General features: G+C 56.7%; 1 protein-coding gene across 1 annotated transcript in view; it reads left to right on the forward strand.

Annotated features, from left to right (window-relative positions):
- Positions 1 to 15,297, forward strand: part of Myo7a (myosin VIIA) — a 74,971-nt gene that overhangs the window by 49,788 nt on the left and 9,886 nt on the right. The window contains exons 28-40 of the mRNA XM_047518876.1: positions 1,397 to 1,523; positions 2,174 to 2,293; positions 2,817 to 2,990; positions 3,712 to 3,939; positions 5,225 to 5,395; positions 8,239 to 8,356; positions 9,088 to 9,214; positions 10,208 to 10,377; positions 11,512 to 11,702; positions 12,243 to 12,367; positions 12,848 to 13,005; positions 13,720 to 13,873; positions 14,998 to 15,153. Of these exons, the coding sequence (XP_047374832.1) occupies positions 1,397 to 1,523; positions 2,174 to 2,293; positions 2,817 to 2,990; positions 3,712 to 3,939; positions 5,225 to 5,395; positions 8,239 to 8,356; positions 9,088 to 9,214; positions 10,208 to 10,377; positions 11,512 to 11,702; positions 12,243 to 12,367; positions 12,848 to 13,005; positions 13,720 to 13,873; positions 14,998 to 15,153 (2,019 nt within the window). The remainder of the gene's footprint in view (positions 1 to 1,396; positions 1,524 to 2,173; positions 2,294 to 2,816; positions 2,991 to 3,711; positions 3,940 to 5,224; positions 5,396 to 8,238; positions 8,357 to 9,087; positions 9,215 to 10,207; positions 10,378 to 11,511; positions 11,703 to 12,242; positions 12,368 to 12,847; positions 13,006 to 13,719; positions 13,874 to 14,997; positions 15,154 to 15,297) is intronic.

Here is a 15,297-nt window from a genome sequence, read left to right on the forward strand (position 1 = left end):
TGGGATGCCTGCACCAAGAGTTGGAACTAGAGTTATATTTGTCTAACTTTAAGAATTGCTCTTTGTTCTGAAAAAAATTTTTTTTTGTACCAGGGATTGAATTTAGGGGCACTCAGCCACTGAGCTACATCCCCAGCCCTATTTTGTATTTTATTTAGAGACTCACTGAGTTGCTCAGCGCCTTGCTTTTGCTGAGGCTGGCTTTAAACTCATGATCCTCCAGACTCAGCCTTCCGAGCTCCTGGATTACAGGCGTGTACCACCTCGCCCAGCTGTTCTGAGATTTTGATCTCTGGAATTTTGGCCCTTTTTTTTTTTTAAAATACTGGGATTGACCCTTGGTCCTCACACATGGCCAGGCAAGAACTCTACCACTGAGCTGCATGCACTACCTGGTTTTGGATATCTTAAATGACCTTTGTTTTAGGAAATGGGGTGGTGGGCAGGGTGTGTGTGTGTGTGTGTGTAGGTATACGTATGGGTTTTAGATGTTCTTATTTTGTCATGATAAAAAGTTGGCTACTTCTTGAATCTAAATTATATTGACTCACGATCACTCAAAATTAGGGAGCCTCTGAATTAGATCAACCCTACTCCTGACCAGGGCTGTCCTCAGAGAGCCAAGAGGCGCAGTGAGCGCCCTCTGGTGGCCAGTGCGCCACCATGCGCCCACCCTCAGCCCTGAGCAGGCAGGCTCTCTTAGAGACAGAGACCTGAAGAAACGTTGCTCACAACAGCAGTGACCATCACAGCTGCCCTTTAAGGGAGACTCCCTATGTCAGGCATTGTGCTGGGTGCTTTATATGCCTTGGCTCAATCCTGAAAGGATCCCTTTAAAATGAAAACAAAAATTACTTTCATTATTTTCATCTTATCATGAAAATAATAGCCACTTAAAATTCAAACATTACAGGAATGCATCCAGAGAAGTTAGAGTCCCTATTCATCCAGCCCCAGGTGCTTGACTGGTTTCTGCTCTACCAGCTGCCGTTAGTAGAAACTGTCCCTGATTATGGGCTGGGCTCAGGGAATGGAAGCCACCAGCCTGGGCCAGCCAGTGGGTGAGAACCAGGCAGGGGCAGGCTGTGCTTCTCTTCAGCATGGCCACCAAGGGCTGTGGCTGCTGTGCCCAGAGCAGAGTACGCACCACCCTCTGTACGGCGGGCTCTGGATTGGAGTTAGGAATGTGCTTCTTGCCTGATGATCCTGTCTCTAAAGTAAGACCCTCTTCAGTGGCTCCCTAGAGCATTGGCTCAGCCTTCCCCACCTGGCCCCACCCTGCCTCCTCCTGGATGGTCTCTGGCAAGTCCGATAAGACAGCTCTGTTGCATTACACCTGCTGCTGGGAGGAGTGGGGCTGGGGCTGTTCCTCTGAGGCGGTTCCCCTCCTGCCTAGGGATGAGATCTACTGCCAGATCAGCAAGCAGCTCACCCACAACCCCTCCAAGAGCAGCTACGCCCGGGGATGGATCCTGGTGTCTCTCTGCGTGGGTTGCTTTGCCCCCTCTGAGAAGTTTGTTAAGGTAGGTGAGGCCCCCAGGTGGAAGGGGAGCTGGGCCCTGTCCTGGTGTCCAGGAGAGAGAGCAGAGGAGGAGGCTTAGCAGGGCCGGGTGACCAAGTCCCACGTGGGGCCTCTCAGCTTCACCACCTCCCACCCAGACCCATCCTCCCTGCTCCACTGCCCAGGCAGCGACCACTTTGTTCTGCCGCAACACCCCGCCCCCAGCCCCATTCTTCTTAGCCTGAGTTGCTCAGGAGGGTGTCCTAGGCCCTCTGCACATGTGACTTGGGACGGGCACTTCAGTTCAACTTGGCATCAGGCCCTGGGTGCTGGGGACGCCAGCCTGACGGTGGGTGCTATGAGGGTGGAGAAGGTGGTGGCACCAAACAGGGCCCTGTAGGACAATTATGTCAGGAACAAGGAGGAGGCGGTGGCGTGGGGTGAGGCTAGAGTCATGGTAGAGAAAAGTGGGCTGGGGTGTGTGGTTTTCTTGCCAAGCTACAGTACATATCCTGAGGCCAGCGGAAGCCCTGGCTAGAGAGGAAGAGTGTGGGTGCCTTGAATGGCAGGTCCCAAGTGTGGGCAGGGGGCTGAAGGCTGCTGGAATGGTCCAGGTCGGGGAGGCCCAGGGAAGCTGGTTGGAGGCTGCCTCATTGGGTCCCCTGTCTGTAGTACCTGCGGAACTTCATCCACGGGGGACCTCCTGGATATGCCCCGTACTGTGAGGAGCGCCTGAGGAGGACCTTTGTCAATGGGACTCGGACGCAGCCGCCCAGCTGGCTGGAGCTGCAGGTGTGTCCCGCCCCCAGCACGTGGGTATTCCGTGCGCCCCAGAGCCTCAGAAATGCCCCCTGCTTTGGGTTCTGTTCCTCGAGTGCCCACCATCAACTTCTGGAGTCCCAGGCCCATCAGAACAGAAAAGCCCCCAAGGGATCAATTACTTTATAGCAAAATGACGTGGGCAAGAGGGGTTCCCTCTGCATCTCCAGGGTTCTGCCAGCAACCTGGGGATGGGGATACTCAGCTTGCAGGGGCTCGCGATGTCCTTATGGAAAATGAGGACAGAAGCCTGACCTGTAGCAATGTCCAACCTCCCAGCCCCAGGCCTGGCTCAGGGGCCTTGAAGGTCCCATCAGGGTGGGCTGTGCAGCAAGGGCTCCGTGAGCACCTATGACAGGGACAGTGTCCTAGTGAGATGGCAGGGGCCTGGGGTACAGGGGCAGATCCCATCCAATGGGAGCAGGGAGCCAGAGTCCTGAGAGAGTAAGCTGGTCGGAAGTGAAGGGATCCCCAAACTCTCTGGGGTCACTTCCAGGCCACTAAGTCCAAGAAACCCATCATGTTACCCGTGACATTCATGGACGGGACCACCAAGACCCTTCTGACAGACTCTGCGACCACAGCCAAGGAGCTGTGCAATGCGTTGGCCGACAAGATCTCACTCAAGGACCGCTTTGGGTTCTCCCTCTACATTGCCCTGTTTGATAAGGTAAGGCGGAGCCCATCACCTCCTGACCCGACTCTGCCCATCCAGTGCTGCCACCTCCTGGCTCAGGTGACTTCGTGGGGGACTCTAGCCCGGGGTAGCCCTGGTTCTGCCTGGCTCATTAGGACAGGTGCTGGGAGCGCTCATCAGTCACGAGGGCCCAGGTGGAAGGGACTCTCCCTCGGTGCTGAGAAAGAACAGGGCCCAGCCGGGCAGCAGAGCCCATTGACCGCCCTTCGGCGCGGTTGCTGTGCTGTGGGCTGGAGAAACGACTCAAGGGTCGCTCTTCTTCAGCAGCAGCGTGAGCCAATCTGGCTGGGGCCTGCCGGCTTCTCGGGTGCTTTCTTCTCCGCCTGGCAGGTCCAGGGACAGAACCTCGCGTTGGACAATCTGCCCGGGGTTTTTCTCACCTGTAGACACCTCCTGTGTTTGCAGTGACAGTTTGTCCGAAAGTTTCACAAAGGACTTCTACTAGGAAATGGGAGCTCCTACATAACTGTGCCCCTTACTGAGGCTAGAAAGTCAATAATTTGGGGTGCAAGCTCAGAGTCCAAGGCTGGATCTGGGGGTCCCATTTGGGTCTGCCTCCTGGGGGACCCAGGGCACATCCGCTTCTCTCTGGGTCTGTTTTCCATCTGGACTAGGACCACAGCTGGTGGCCCTCTGCAGTCCTTCCCTGACTCCATGCCTGCCCACTTTTCCACCTTCCCTTCTGTGCCCACAGGTGTCCTCCCTGGGCAGTGGCAGTGACCATGTCATGGACGCCATCTCCCAGTGTGAGCAGTACGCCAAGGAGCAGGGTGCCCAGGAGCGCAATGCCCCCTGGAGGCTCTTCTTCCGCAAAGAGGTCTTCACGCCCTGGCACAACCCCTCGGAAGACAACGTGGCCACCAACCTCATCTACCAGCAGGTGGTGCGCGGGGTCAAGTTCGGGGAGTACAGGTGTGAGAAGGTGAGTGAGAGCAAGTCCTCTGCTCGGCCCACAGACACCTGTTTTCCAAATCTGGGCCAAGAGCTTCTGTCCGTGACCTATCACCAGCTAATGCTGAGGGTGGCCGGGTTGCCATTGGACCTTCTCCAGGCTTCTCCTGGACTTAACACTACCTGCCTCACAGGAGTTGTGAGGATGAGGTAAAATGACAGGAGCAGGGACTCTGAAGAATATACTGAGTTCCGCCACTGAAAGGTGTCCCTACACGCTGCAGTGACCGCACGGTACCGTGTACGTACTACTTCAGGACACGCTTGCCTTATGGTTCTGAGTTAGTCTAGCAAACTCTGCTCTCAGTGGGAAACAGATTCAGTCCTTTATACCAGAATTTGCAAATATGTATCCTTTTATCTCCTGAGGACTGGAGCAATGTGGTTGTCTTGTTTTGGGAGATGTTACCGGAGCTGCTTATGGTACTTGCGGTGCCGTTGGAGATCGCGATGGAGGGATGAGGATGGACATGAGGAGGACGTGCTTGGTGGTGGGATGGCGGAGGGAGTGATGGTGGTGTTGGTGCTGGTGGCATCATTGGTGGTGATGATGCTGTTGGTGGTGGTGATGATGTTGGTGGTGTTGGCGACGATGGCATTTACTGTTGGTGATGTCGTTAGAACAGTCATATCAGTGACTAAAATTCTGAAATGCTTCAAACGCACTGGAAAATACTGATTGCCTTCAAGGCCCTCAAGAGGCTTTCTCTGTTGCCCATGCTGCTGGAGCCCTGGGGCGCCCAGGTAGACAGCACTGGATGCCATACGCCAGTCCCAGCAGAGAAGGGGCAAGTGCCCAGGGCCCCTGGTCTGAAGCTGTGGGCAGAGCCTGCTGCTGGTTCACTACTTTGGCACCCCCAGCTGCAGAGTGATGGTGATGCCCCCTCACTGATCTCCAGTGGTCCCAGCTCTCCCCTTTTCCAGGACAGGCTCAGCCTCTCCTTCTTTCATCAGCCCCAGTTGCTGTAGCACAGGGCTGGGCGTGCAGTGGCTGGCCCGCTCCTGACAGGCTGGCTGGTCTCTTCAGGTCAGTTCCTAGGCCCCTGGGCAGAGTCCAGCACAGAACCAGTGGGGCCCAGGAGAAGGCAGGGGTGCAGTGCTCGAGAACACCTCAGCAAATCAGTGACAATGCAGGGTGCCAAGGGCAGGGCCCCAGAACTGCAGGAGCAGGGCCAGGACAGCAGCCTGGAGGCTTCAGGGGTCTGGAAGGGCAGAGGGTACCGGGCCACACACGTGACCGAGGTCCCCTCCCTCAGGAGGATGACCTGGCAGAGCTGGCCTCCCAGCAGTACTTCGTGGACTATGGCTCTGAGATGATCCTGGAGCGCCTGCTGAACCTTGTGCCCACCTACATCCCTGACCGCGAAATCACACCCCTGAAGACGCTGGAGAAGTGGGCGCAGCTGGCCATTGCTGCCCATAAGAAGGTAGGAAGGCATCAGGGGACCTGGACGAGGGGGGGGGGTGAGCAATCAAGGCAGTCATGCTCCCACCTGGTTTCTTCTGTTTGTGGGGCTGCAGGGTCAGGACCTCCCAGGGTCAGGACCTCCCCAAGTCACCCCGTGGACGTGGGTTCGTGTGGGTCTTCTGTTACCAACTATTTTGGACAGGTTTTTTTTGTTACTGTGACCAAAAACCCTGACAGGAAAACACAGAAGAGGAAAAGATCACTTTGGTTCATAGTTTGAGAGGTTTCATTCCTCTCAAACTGGCCAACTCCAGAGCTCTGGGTCTGAGGTGAGGCAGCACATCATGGTGGAAGGGCGAGGTGGAGGAAAGCAGCTCAGGACATAACAGGAAGCAGGGGAAGCGGGGAGAAAGAGAGAGAGAGAAAGAGCGCTCCACTCACCAGGGACAAAATATAGACCCCAAAGGTATGCCCCCAGTGACCATCTCCTTCAGCCACACCCTAGCTGCCTACAGTTATCACCCAGGAATCCATATCAGTGGTTAATTCACTGATTAGGTTACACCTTCAATAATCTAATCATTTCAACTCTGAAATTTCTTTCATTGTCTCACACACGCACTTTTGGGGGACACTGCATGTCCAAACCATAGCAACCACTTTGGGCTGGGTACCAGTGACCCAGAGAAGAATCAAACCTAGTCCTACAGCTTCCCGAGAGAATCCCGGGGGCCATGGGTCTTGTGGTGGCCTCTCCTGGTGTCACATCAACTGCTTATGGTGCCATGCCTCCAAGAGGGACCCCTTGGGAGTGGAGGGAGTGCCACAGGTTGCAACTAGAAAATGTCCCTCATTTTCCCTAAGAGAATGCCTGCCACCTTCCTGTCTGGGGAATGAGGAATAAGCTTCCATCACACCCCCTGCTTGCTGCCGCAGGCCTGTGACCAGATATAAGCAGTTCCCGGTCAACCTAAGGAACTTGCCTGCCCAAGTAGAGTAGGGGCATCCAGATGGGCTGCGGGCACTGACTGCTGGCAGTGGCCTGTAGGCCCCTCATTTCCAAGATCCTTGTTGTCCCAGAGGAGACTCGTTTTGGCACATTAGTTGTTGGAGGGTTCCACAGACGCTCTCATCCCCTGCACCCAGGCCTTCCGCTCACGGAGCCCCATGCTGCCCTCCATCTGGCCTCACACCTCTGTGCTTAGCTCCCTGCCAGGCCTGCCTGTCCCTGAACATCCTGTGCCAGCTTCTTCATCCAGGCCTTGGCTCTCCCTCCCCTCTGGCCCCTCCAGAAGAGAAGTGTCCCTGCTGCCCCTCTGTTTCTTAAGAGATAAGACCGTTCTTTATCTTTGACCATCTCTTCTCCCTCACCCTTGGCAGCTGTCCAGTTGCTGAGGCCTGTCCATCCTGCTCCCCAGATAGCTACAGTCCATTCTCAAGCCCCACACTCTGCCTTCCCCAGGCTGTCTGTGTTCATCCACTGGGGCAGGCGACACATTCCGGAATAGCTGCTGTTGTTCATGCTTTCATTTCACTTTGGTGCCGGGCACCATGTCAAGGCCCGGAGGCACAGCCAGGAGAGGGACAGATGTGGTTTCTGCACTTTTGGAACGCTTGGCTGAGCCGTGTCTCTCCCCTGGACAGCAGCTTCCTGGTGTGTGTGTCCCAGGGCCCTGGGCCCTCACAGGGGGACAGATGTGAGTGACTGTGGGTTGGAAAGACTGTTAGTTGGCTGGAGCTGCTGTAGTGAAGTACCACAGGCTGGGTGACTGTAGTGACAGACCTCTGCACCTCCGTTCCAGGGAGCAAGTGCAGCTGGGTGTTGGCAGGGATGGTTTCTACGGAGGCCTCTCCTTGCTCGCAGGTGGCATCTTCTCCGTGTCTCCTCATGGTCTTTCCTCAGTGCTCATGCATGTCTGTGTCCAATTTCCTCTTGTAAGGACACCAGTCGCTGGAGCAGGATCCACCCTACAGAATGCATTTTAACTTCCTAGAGACCTTATCTCCAAGTATGGTTACTGGGGCATTAGGACTTCAACACATGAATTGGGGCGAGGCCTGAGGCAGGGCACGTAATTCAAACAGAGAAATATTTTAAAAGCATTTCATTCTGAAATAATTACAAACTTCCAGAGAAGTTGCAAGTTCAAAAACTAGACCGGTTGTGTACGTTTCATCTGGACTCAGCCGCGTTAGCTGAGTCTCTCTGCATACCGACATGTTGTTATTTCTTCCTGAACCATGTGAGATTCACCGGCAGCATGGCGCCCCTCGCCCTGAGTGCCCACTCTTCCTGCCACTGGGTCTCGTCCTCTCCGAGGTGGAAACGGGGCAGTATGAGGCTGGCACACACCACTGTTCATCCTTGTCTGTGTCTACATATTGTCAAAACCATGAGTTCATTCTGATCCTTCCAATTCCACTTCGACACCGCGGAGGTCTCCCAGGGCCTGGGGGACATGTTTGGAGTACACAGCACTAGGGCTTCCGTTCCTTGCCAGGGCTATTGCAGTCCTCCTCACCGCTGGCCTTACGTCTGCTCTGCAATCCCTCCTCTGTACCTTGACCTTTCTAAGGCCTGGTTTCTGCTGTACTGGGAACTCCTTGGGGGTGGCACCCATGTTTTCTGTGTCCCAGGACATACACAGAGGCAGTGCCTCACAAGGGCTCACTGATATCGACTGGATAAGAGAAAGACAGGGTGGTGGGGGTGCTATGGGCTGCTATGGAACAGGGTGAGGCCTTGACGGATGCACAGGAGGATGCAGTAGCCCTGGGCCACCCCTGGCTAGCGGCAGAGACATACGATTTCTAGAACTTACATATTGCCTTCTACCCTCTTTCCCTCTCTATCTACTCCAGGGGATTTATGCCCAAAGGAGAACTGATGCCCAGAAGGTCAAAGAGGATGTGGTCAATTATGCCCGCTTCAAGTGGCCCTTGCTCTTCTCCAGGTTTTATGAAGCCTACAAGTTCTCTGGTAAGCCCTGGTCTCCTGGTCTCTCAGTTCATGGCAGAGAAGGGAGCTCAGCCCAGCTCCTGTCAGCAGACTCCTTCCTGCAGGGTGCCCGCTCTTTTCAGGTCATGCTGCAGAGGGGTCTTGCATCCCTGTGGTCCAACAGTGACTCCATGACACATAGTAGGTGCTCAAGGTGCACTGGGTTGAACAACTGGATGAGGACTGGAATCACTAAAGCACCTCACATGTATAGAAGAGGGTGGCCCAGAGCATGGGTGGGCCTGCTGTGCTAAGCTGTCTCCCTGAAACTGAGTGTGGGTGTGCCTGGTGCCAACTGCACCAGCCCTTTGCTCAGCTGTCCTTGGGTCATTACTGGGTGTCTGCTCCATGCCAGGCCCTATGCTGATGCTGGGCTTCATGGAGTCACCAGATGTCAGGACCACAGGGAACCTTGCGGGGCTCAGTGGTCCAAGCCCGCATGCCACCTTGGCGCAGGGAAAGGACTTGTCCACAGCTGCGCAAAGACCATGGCAGATATGACGGAAGCCAGGTTTCCTGACCCGGCACTCTCTTCCCTGCACCTCGGGTTTTGGCTTGTTGGGCGGCTGTGCTCGCTGAGCCTCAATTTCCCTGCTTGTAAAATGGAAACCATTACACTTCTGCCCATTGCCTCCTTGACAGTTATGAGGATTGAGAGGGGCTGAACCCAGGAGTGGGGAGGACACCTTCTTAGTGTCTCTGTCACCGTCTAGGTCCCAATCTCCCCAAGAATGATGTCATTGTGGCTGTCAACTGGACGGGCATTTATTTTGTGGATGAGCAGGAGCAGGTGCTTCTGGAGCTGTCCTTCCCGGAGATCATGGCTGTGTCCAGCAGCAGGTGAGGAGGGGCACATGGAGCACAGAGGGACCTGCGGGGAAGGAGAGGCAACAGGCATCACTGAGGGTGGTGGGGGGCTTAACGTGGCAGAGCTGTTTGTGCTGCACTGTGCAACCCTCAGGCTCCTCCCACCAGGGTCCTCATGGATGGTAAAGGTGGTTCTGAGGTGGTGTCACCTGAGTAAGAGGACAGTCAGGCAGGCCAGTGTGTGCAAAAAGGGCTCCACCTGGGCTTCAGGGGCCTGGGTGGGACTCGCTTCTGGGTTCCCATTCCTAAAGTAGGGGTCTTAATACTTTCCTTCAATAACAGGAAGTGAGTGATAAATGGTAGGAGAGCTCTGTGTAAACTGTAAAGTGCACTGCACATTGGCGGTGGGGGCAACTTCCTGGATTAGACCACCTCTCCCAGCAGTGCAGTGTCCCCTCCCCAACACGGAACTCGTAGGAGTATTTCTGGACTGCATCTGATGTGGACCAGGGCTGGGCCACATCCTGCCCTGAGCAGGCACATGCCAAACATGTCAGATTCAGGGGTGTGACAGTCCTTGACCTCTTAGAACTTCAGCAGAGAAGGAGATGGACATCAAGAGGCCATTGTAGAGCAGGGACAGTGTGGTAAGGGCTGTGGGAGGGCAGGGAGGACTTCCTGGAGGAAGTGGTATTTAAGCTGCAACGTGAAGGGCAAGTTGGACTTAGATAGGCAAAGGTTACGTAAGTGGGCTGGGCCAGCCGGGGCCTCGCCGGGAACATGCCTGATGCTGGCTGGGGCTGTGTCCGTCTTGGTCTGAGATGTGTCTGACCTGGGCCACATCTCCCCCTGCTGGACCAGGCCTTGCTCGGGCCGGACTCCCTGTGGCTGGGCCCCTCTGACTGGTCCGGGCTTGGTCTCCTTCAGGGAGTGCCGTGTCTTGCTCTCGCTGGGCTGTGTAGCACCTCACTCGGGCCGCGCAGGACTGACCACGACTGGGCTCTGTTCTCCATGTTGGTCCTGCAGGGGAGCAAAACTGACAGCCCCCAGCTTCACGCTGGCCACCATCAAGGGGGATGAGTACACCTTCACATCCAGTAATGCCGAGGACATCCGTGACCTAGTGGTCACCTTCCTGGAGGGGCTCCGGAAGAGGTCTAAGTACGTGGTGGCCTTGCAGGACAACCCCAACCCTGGTGAGTGGCTGCTGCTGTGGGTAGCTGGGGTATTAGGCAGGCGACACACCTTGGCCCTGGTCCTACACTCCAGGCTACGAGGACCATGTTACCCATCCTCACCTGTCCTACCCAGAAACAGGCCAGTGGCAGAACTCTGTCTTCACCTCTGCCTTCTTCTCCCCACCCCTTGGTCCTTCTTCTTTTTTTTTTTTTTTTTTGGTACCAGGGATTGAACTCAGGGACACCCAATCACTGAGCCACATCCCCAGCCCTTTTTTGTATTTTATTTAGAGACAGGGTCTCATTGAGTTGCTAAGTGCCTCACTAAGTTGCTGAGGTTGGCTTTGATCTCATGATCCTCCTCCCTCCGCCTCCTGAACTGCTAGGATTACAGGCGTGTGTCATTGTGCCCAGCTCCTTCATTCTTATTTCCTGTCACCTTCTCTACATTTGATCAGGAGTCCCCTTGGTGCTCTCCAAATACCCACTGTCATCAATGACAGCAGCAAGGCAACCACCCTGGCCAGGCATCTCCAGGGCTGCCTAGGCACCTCTAGACCTGCCTTCAGTGGGAAGGGAAGCACAGTGAGCAGGGAAGCCCAGGGCTATGGGTGCCGGGAAGAAAGGCCCCCAGGTAGCCCAGAATCCACAGAGGAAGCACAGTGAGCAGGGTGTACGAGGCAGAGGGCGGAGTGTGAACCAGGAGATGCCCGCGTGTCCTTGGGGAGCTGCTCCTGGTTAGGTTTGATTGGAATGGGGGCAGGGGCGGGAGGAGTCAGGGAGGCCAGCTCGCAGCAGTCTTAGGGGCGTGGGTTTTCTCCTGAGGGCAGTGGGGAGCACAGAAAACTTTTTTTTTTTTTTGTGGTACTGGGGATCGAACTCAGGGCCTTGTACTTTTGAGGCAAGCACTCTACCAGCTGAGCTATCTCCCCAGCCCCTCAGAAAACTTTTGAGTGAAAGAGTGAGCCACTCTGATGTCTTTGTGCAGAGGGTTGTGAAAAGGTAGAGGCCAGGTGGGTAGACATGAGTGGGACAGGGCCTCCATTCTTCAGTGGGGAGTATTGACTGATGGGTCATTAACCCAAATAAAGATGTTCCAACCCAGCCCCTCTCTCTGCCCCGGTGTCGCCCCCGCTCACCTCTGCCTCAAAGCGGGTGAGGAGTCGGGCTTCCTCAGCTTTGCCAAGGGAGACCTCATCATCCTGGACCACGACACCGGTGAGCAGGTCATGAATTCAGGCTGGGCCAACGGCATCAACGAGAGGACCAAGCAGCGTGGGGACTTCCCAACCGACTGTGTGTATGTCATGCCCACTGTCACCATGCCGCCGCGGGAGATCGTGGTATGTGGCCTGGCAGTGGCAGGTGGGTGGGAGGCCCTCTCAGACCCCGCTCTGTCCTCTTCTCATATCTGTAAAACGGAGCGAGGGGTTGTGATAGATCATCAGTCTGCAGGTGTTCTGGGTGGGGGTCTCAAGGCACCACAGACTCAAACCGCGTCAGGCAGGGAGCACACCAGAGGAGGAGCTGCAAGGGCCGGGATGGGAGGACAGTGGCCTGCACTGTCTGAAAGGCAGTGTGGGCACAGCTGGGCAGGGGCCCTGGTTCTTCTGGAGGCCCTCCAAGTGCTGCTCCAAGGACGCAGAGCTTTCCTGGCAGCTCCTAGCCAGGCCTGGTTAATGAGGCAGCTTAGAGCCCAGCAGGATGCAGGCGGAAGTAACCTGAGATCCCAGGGGCAGGGGGCGTGGGGTCAGAAAAAGCATTGGGTCTATACCTGTGGAGACCGTCCCCAGCTCCTGGCTGGAGGACATTGGGCTTTTGCCCTGTGGATCCCAGTGGGCTCTGGGGAGGGCTGACATGAGCGCCCTGTGTCTTGCCTGTAGGCCCTGGTCACCATGACCCCTGACCAGAGGCAGGATGTCATTCGGCTCTTGCAGCTGCGAACTGCAGAGCCCGAGGTGCGCACCAAGCCCTACACGCTGGAGGAGTTCTCCTACGACTACTTCAGGTGCCAGCTTCTGGGGACAAGAGAAAGGACAGTGGACAGCAGGCTCCTGTGGTCTCCGGCGGGTGCTGAGCAGCTTTGCCATGTCTGCCTGCGAGCAGGGCCTGCCAGAGTCAGCAGGAGGGCAGTTTCCGGCCCTGAAATGATGCTTCCCGCAGGCTCCCGTCATCCTTCCTTGCTTGAGATGGTGACTGTGCCCTCCCAGGAGTGTCCTGGCCCTTGGTGTCACACACCAGTGCCTGTTGCAGCCTCATCATCCTGATGGGGAGACAGCAAGAAAGCGGGGGGCTCTGGCTCTGCTAGCCAGCACTGTGCCCAGGAGACCTGGAGGGCGGCAGGGCGGACATTTCTGGGGGCAGAGTGGGGCGGGGACAGCACTGCCGACTCCTGCCATGGCTTCCATGGCTGCTGGGGGGCTCCCCACTGGGATTCTCCCCAGGCTGCCGGCAGTGGATGGCTGCTGACTGTCCCTGTGCTGCGCAGGCCCCCACCCAAGCACACGCTGAGCCGTGTTATGGTGTCCAAGGCCCGAGGCAAGGACCGGCTGTGGAGCCACACGCGGGAGCCGCTCAAGCAGGCACTGCTCAAGAAGATCCTGGGCAGCGAAGAGCTCTCGCAGGAGGCCTGCATGGCCTTCATCGATATCCATGCTGCGCTGGGCCTGGGACAGGCGGGGCGGGCTGCTGGGCAGAGGAGCCTGGGCAGGCAGGCTTTTCAGCTAGATTGTTCCTTCCTCCTGAGGGCTGGCTGGGTCTCGGGCACACGTGGAGGGCACATCTGTGTGCATGGCACCTTGAAGTTGCCACCTCTCCCCCTGTCTCCTTTGACCCTGTCATTCAGTTAACAGGTAGTATTGTGCCCTGCTGTAGCCAGCATGGAGATGGAGCTGTGACCAGAGCCTCCTGGGGGTGGTGTGCTGACAGGAACCAGTGCTGTGAAGTGGCATCTAGGTGGAGACCCGAAGGCTGTGCTGCGGCAGCCCCACCTAGCAGGCCAAGGGGAGATGGGTGGGGAGCATCCCAGCCAGAGGGAACGGCATGCACAAAAGTCCTGAGGCCCCAAAGAGGGCACAGGGTAACTCAGTGCATCTGGAAGGTACAGGTGGGCTGACTAAGGAGAGGGTCCCAAGCCCTGTTTAGAAATTTGAGCTATGTCCTGAAACCAGGAGGAGCCCCTGGACAGGGGATGGGACAGCCAGACTGGTGATTTAGGAAGTCCATCCTGGCTGCTGTGAGGACTTGGAATGTGGGGTTGGAGACTGAGGCAGGGTGGCCTGTGAGCCGGGGTCAGGGGAAGTGTGGCCTTCTACCTCCCAGCCCCACGGAGTCCACAAGTCCTTCCTTGACAATCCCCACCAGTTCTCAAGTACATGGGTGACTACCCATCCAAGAGGATGCGCTCTGTCAATGAGCTCACAGACCAGATCTTTGAGGGGGCCCTGAAGGCTGAGCCCCTCAAGGATGAGGCGTATGTGCAGATCCTGAAGCAGCTGACGGACAACCACATCAGGTGAGCGGGTGCGGGGGGTGGGCAGCACTGCTCTGCCTGGACACAGGCTCCCTGGCCACTCAGCCTAGCTTGGCCTGCAGCCCAGGGTCAATCCTCAAGAACCAAGAGGTAGGGACTGGGGGTTTAGCCCATGGCATAGCGCTTGCCTGGTGTGCTGGAGGCCCTGGGTTCGCTCCTAGCACTGCAAAAAATGAGAAAGGAAGAAGGTGGGGGAGTGGTGGCTCTACCTTCTGGTCTGTCCTCCTCTGTGTTGATCAGCACCAGCTCCTCCAACTGCTGCTTCTAGCAGCCTGTGTGAGCCTCTTGTGGACGGCTCTGCCCAGGCCTGCAGGCCACGGGGGATCCAGGGACGGCTGGACCTCAGGTTTAGCTAACGTCCTGTCCTGACTCCAGCTGAGCGGCTGTCAGTTGGAAGCTCTGGCTGCAAGCACTCATCAGTGGGGGTTGGTAGCCCCAGAGGCTGTCATTTCCTCCCCATGGGGCCAGCCAGAGGCAGGAGAGGGAAGTCAGGCATGTTCTTCCTAGAGACTGAGGAAAGCTCCCCCTATTCCATCAGCCCACCCACTTCCTCCCCAGCTTCCTCACTCTCTACATCTCTTGCACAAATTCACTCTGGAAGCAGACATTGCCACACTGCCTGACCTTTGCACACACTGGACCCGCTGGCAGGAAAGCTTTCCCTTCCTTTCTTTGCCTGTCAGAATGTGCTTCATCCTTCAAAGCCCCGATCAAGTGCCACCTCCTTGCTAGACGCCCTCCAAACTTCCCACCTCAGGCCCAAGCAGGGGGCTGGCCTAATTCAGTGCAGTTCACAGTATGGCGAGTCCAGAGCTCTGCCCAGATGTAAATCTCGCTTCCTCCTTCCTGGGGAAAGTCTTGCTGTGAAAGTGAAACCTCGGCTGCCTCAAGCAGCGTGCCTGGCCGCAGTGGGTTTGCACTCTGGCAGGGGTACCTGACCCAGGCTGGTGCAGGTGGGCAGCCACATTCTCAGTAGCACTATTTGGGTCCAGCTGTCAGGGATGTGAGCGGACGTGAGCCGTATTTATTCTTGGGATGAGGAACTGGGGGGTGTGGCCCTGGGATCACACAGGTCCCTGTGACTCCCACGGGGCCTCCTCCCACAGGTACAGCGAGGAGCGGGGCTGGGAGCTGCTCTGGCTCTGCACCGGCCTCTTCCCACCTAGCAACATCCTCCTGCCCCACGTTCAGCGCTTCCTGCAGTCCCGCAAGCACTGCCCGCTCGCCATCGACTGCCTGCAGCGCCTCCAGAAAGCCCTGAGGTACAGCAGCTGCCGGGGCAAGGAGCAGGCACTGAGTTGGTCCTTGGCCACACTGGGTTCATGGACAAGCCCCTTGAGGATGAGGATGACCACACAGCTGTGGGGACCTGTTTCTGAGCTCCTGGGATGCTAGCCACACAGTCA

Source organism: Sciurus carolinensis, chromosome 11 (assembly GCF_902686445.1).
Source record: "Sciurus carolinensis chromosome 11, mSciCar1.2, whole genome shotgun sequence".
NCBI classification, from domain to species: domain Eukaryota; kingdom Metazoa; phylum Chordata; class Mammalia; order Rodentia; family Sciuridae; genus Sciurus; species Sciurus carolinensis.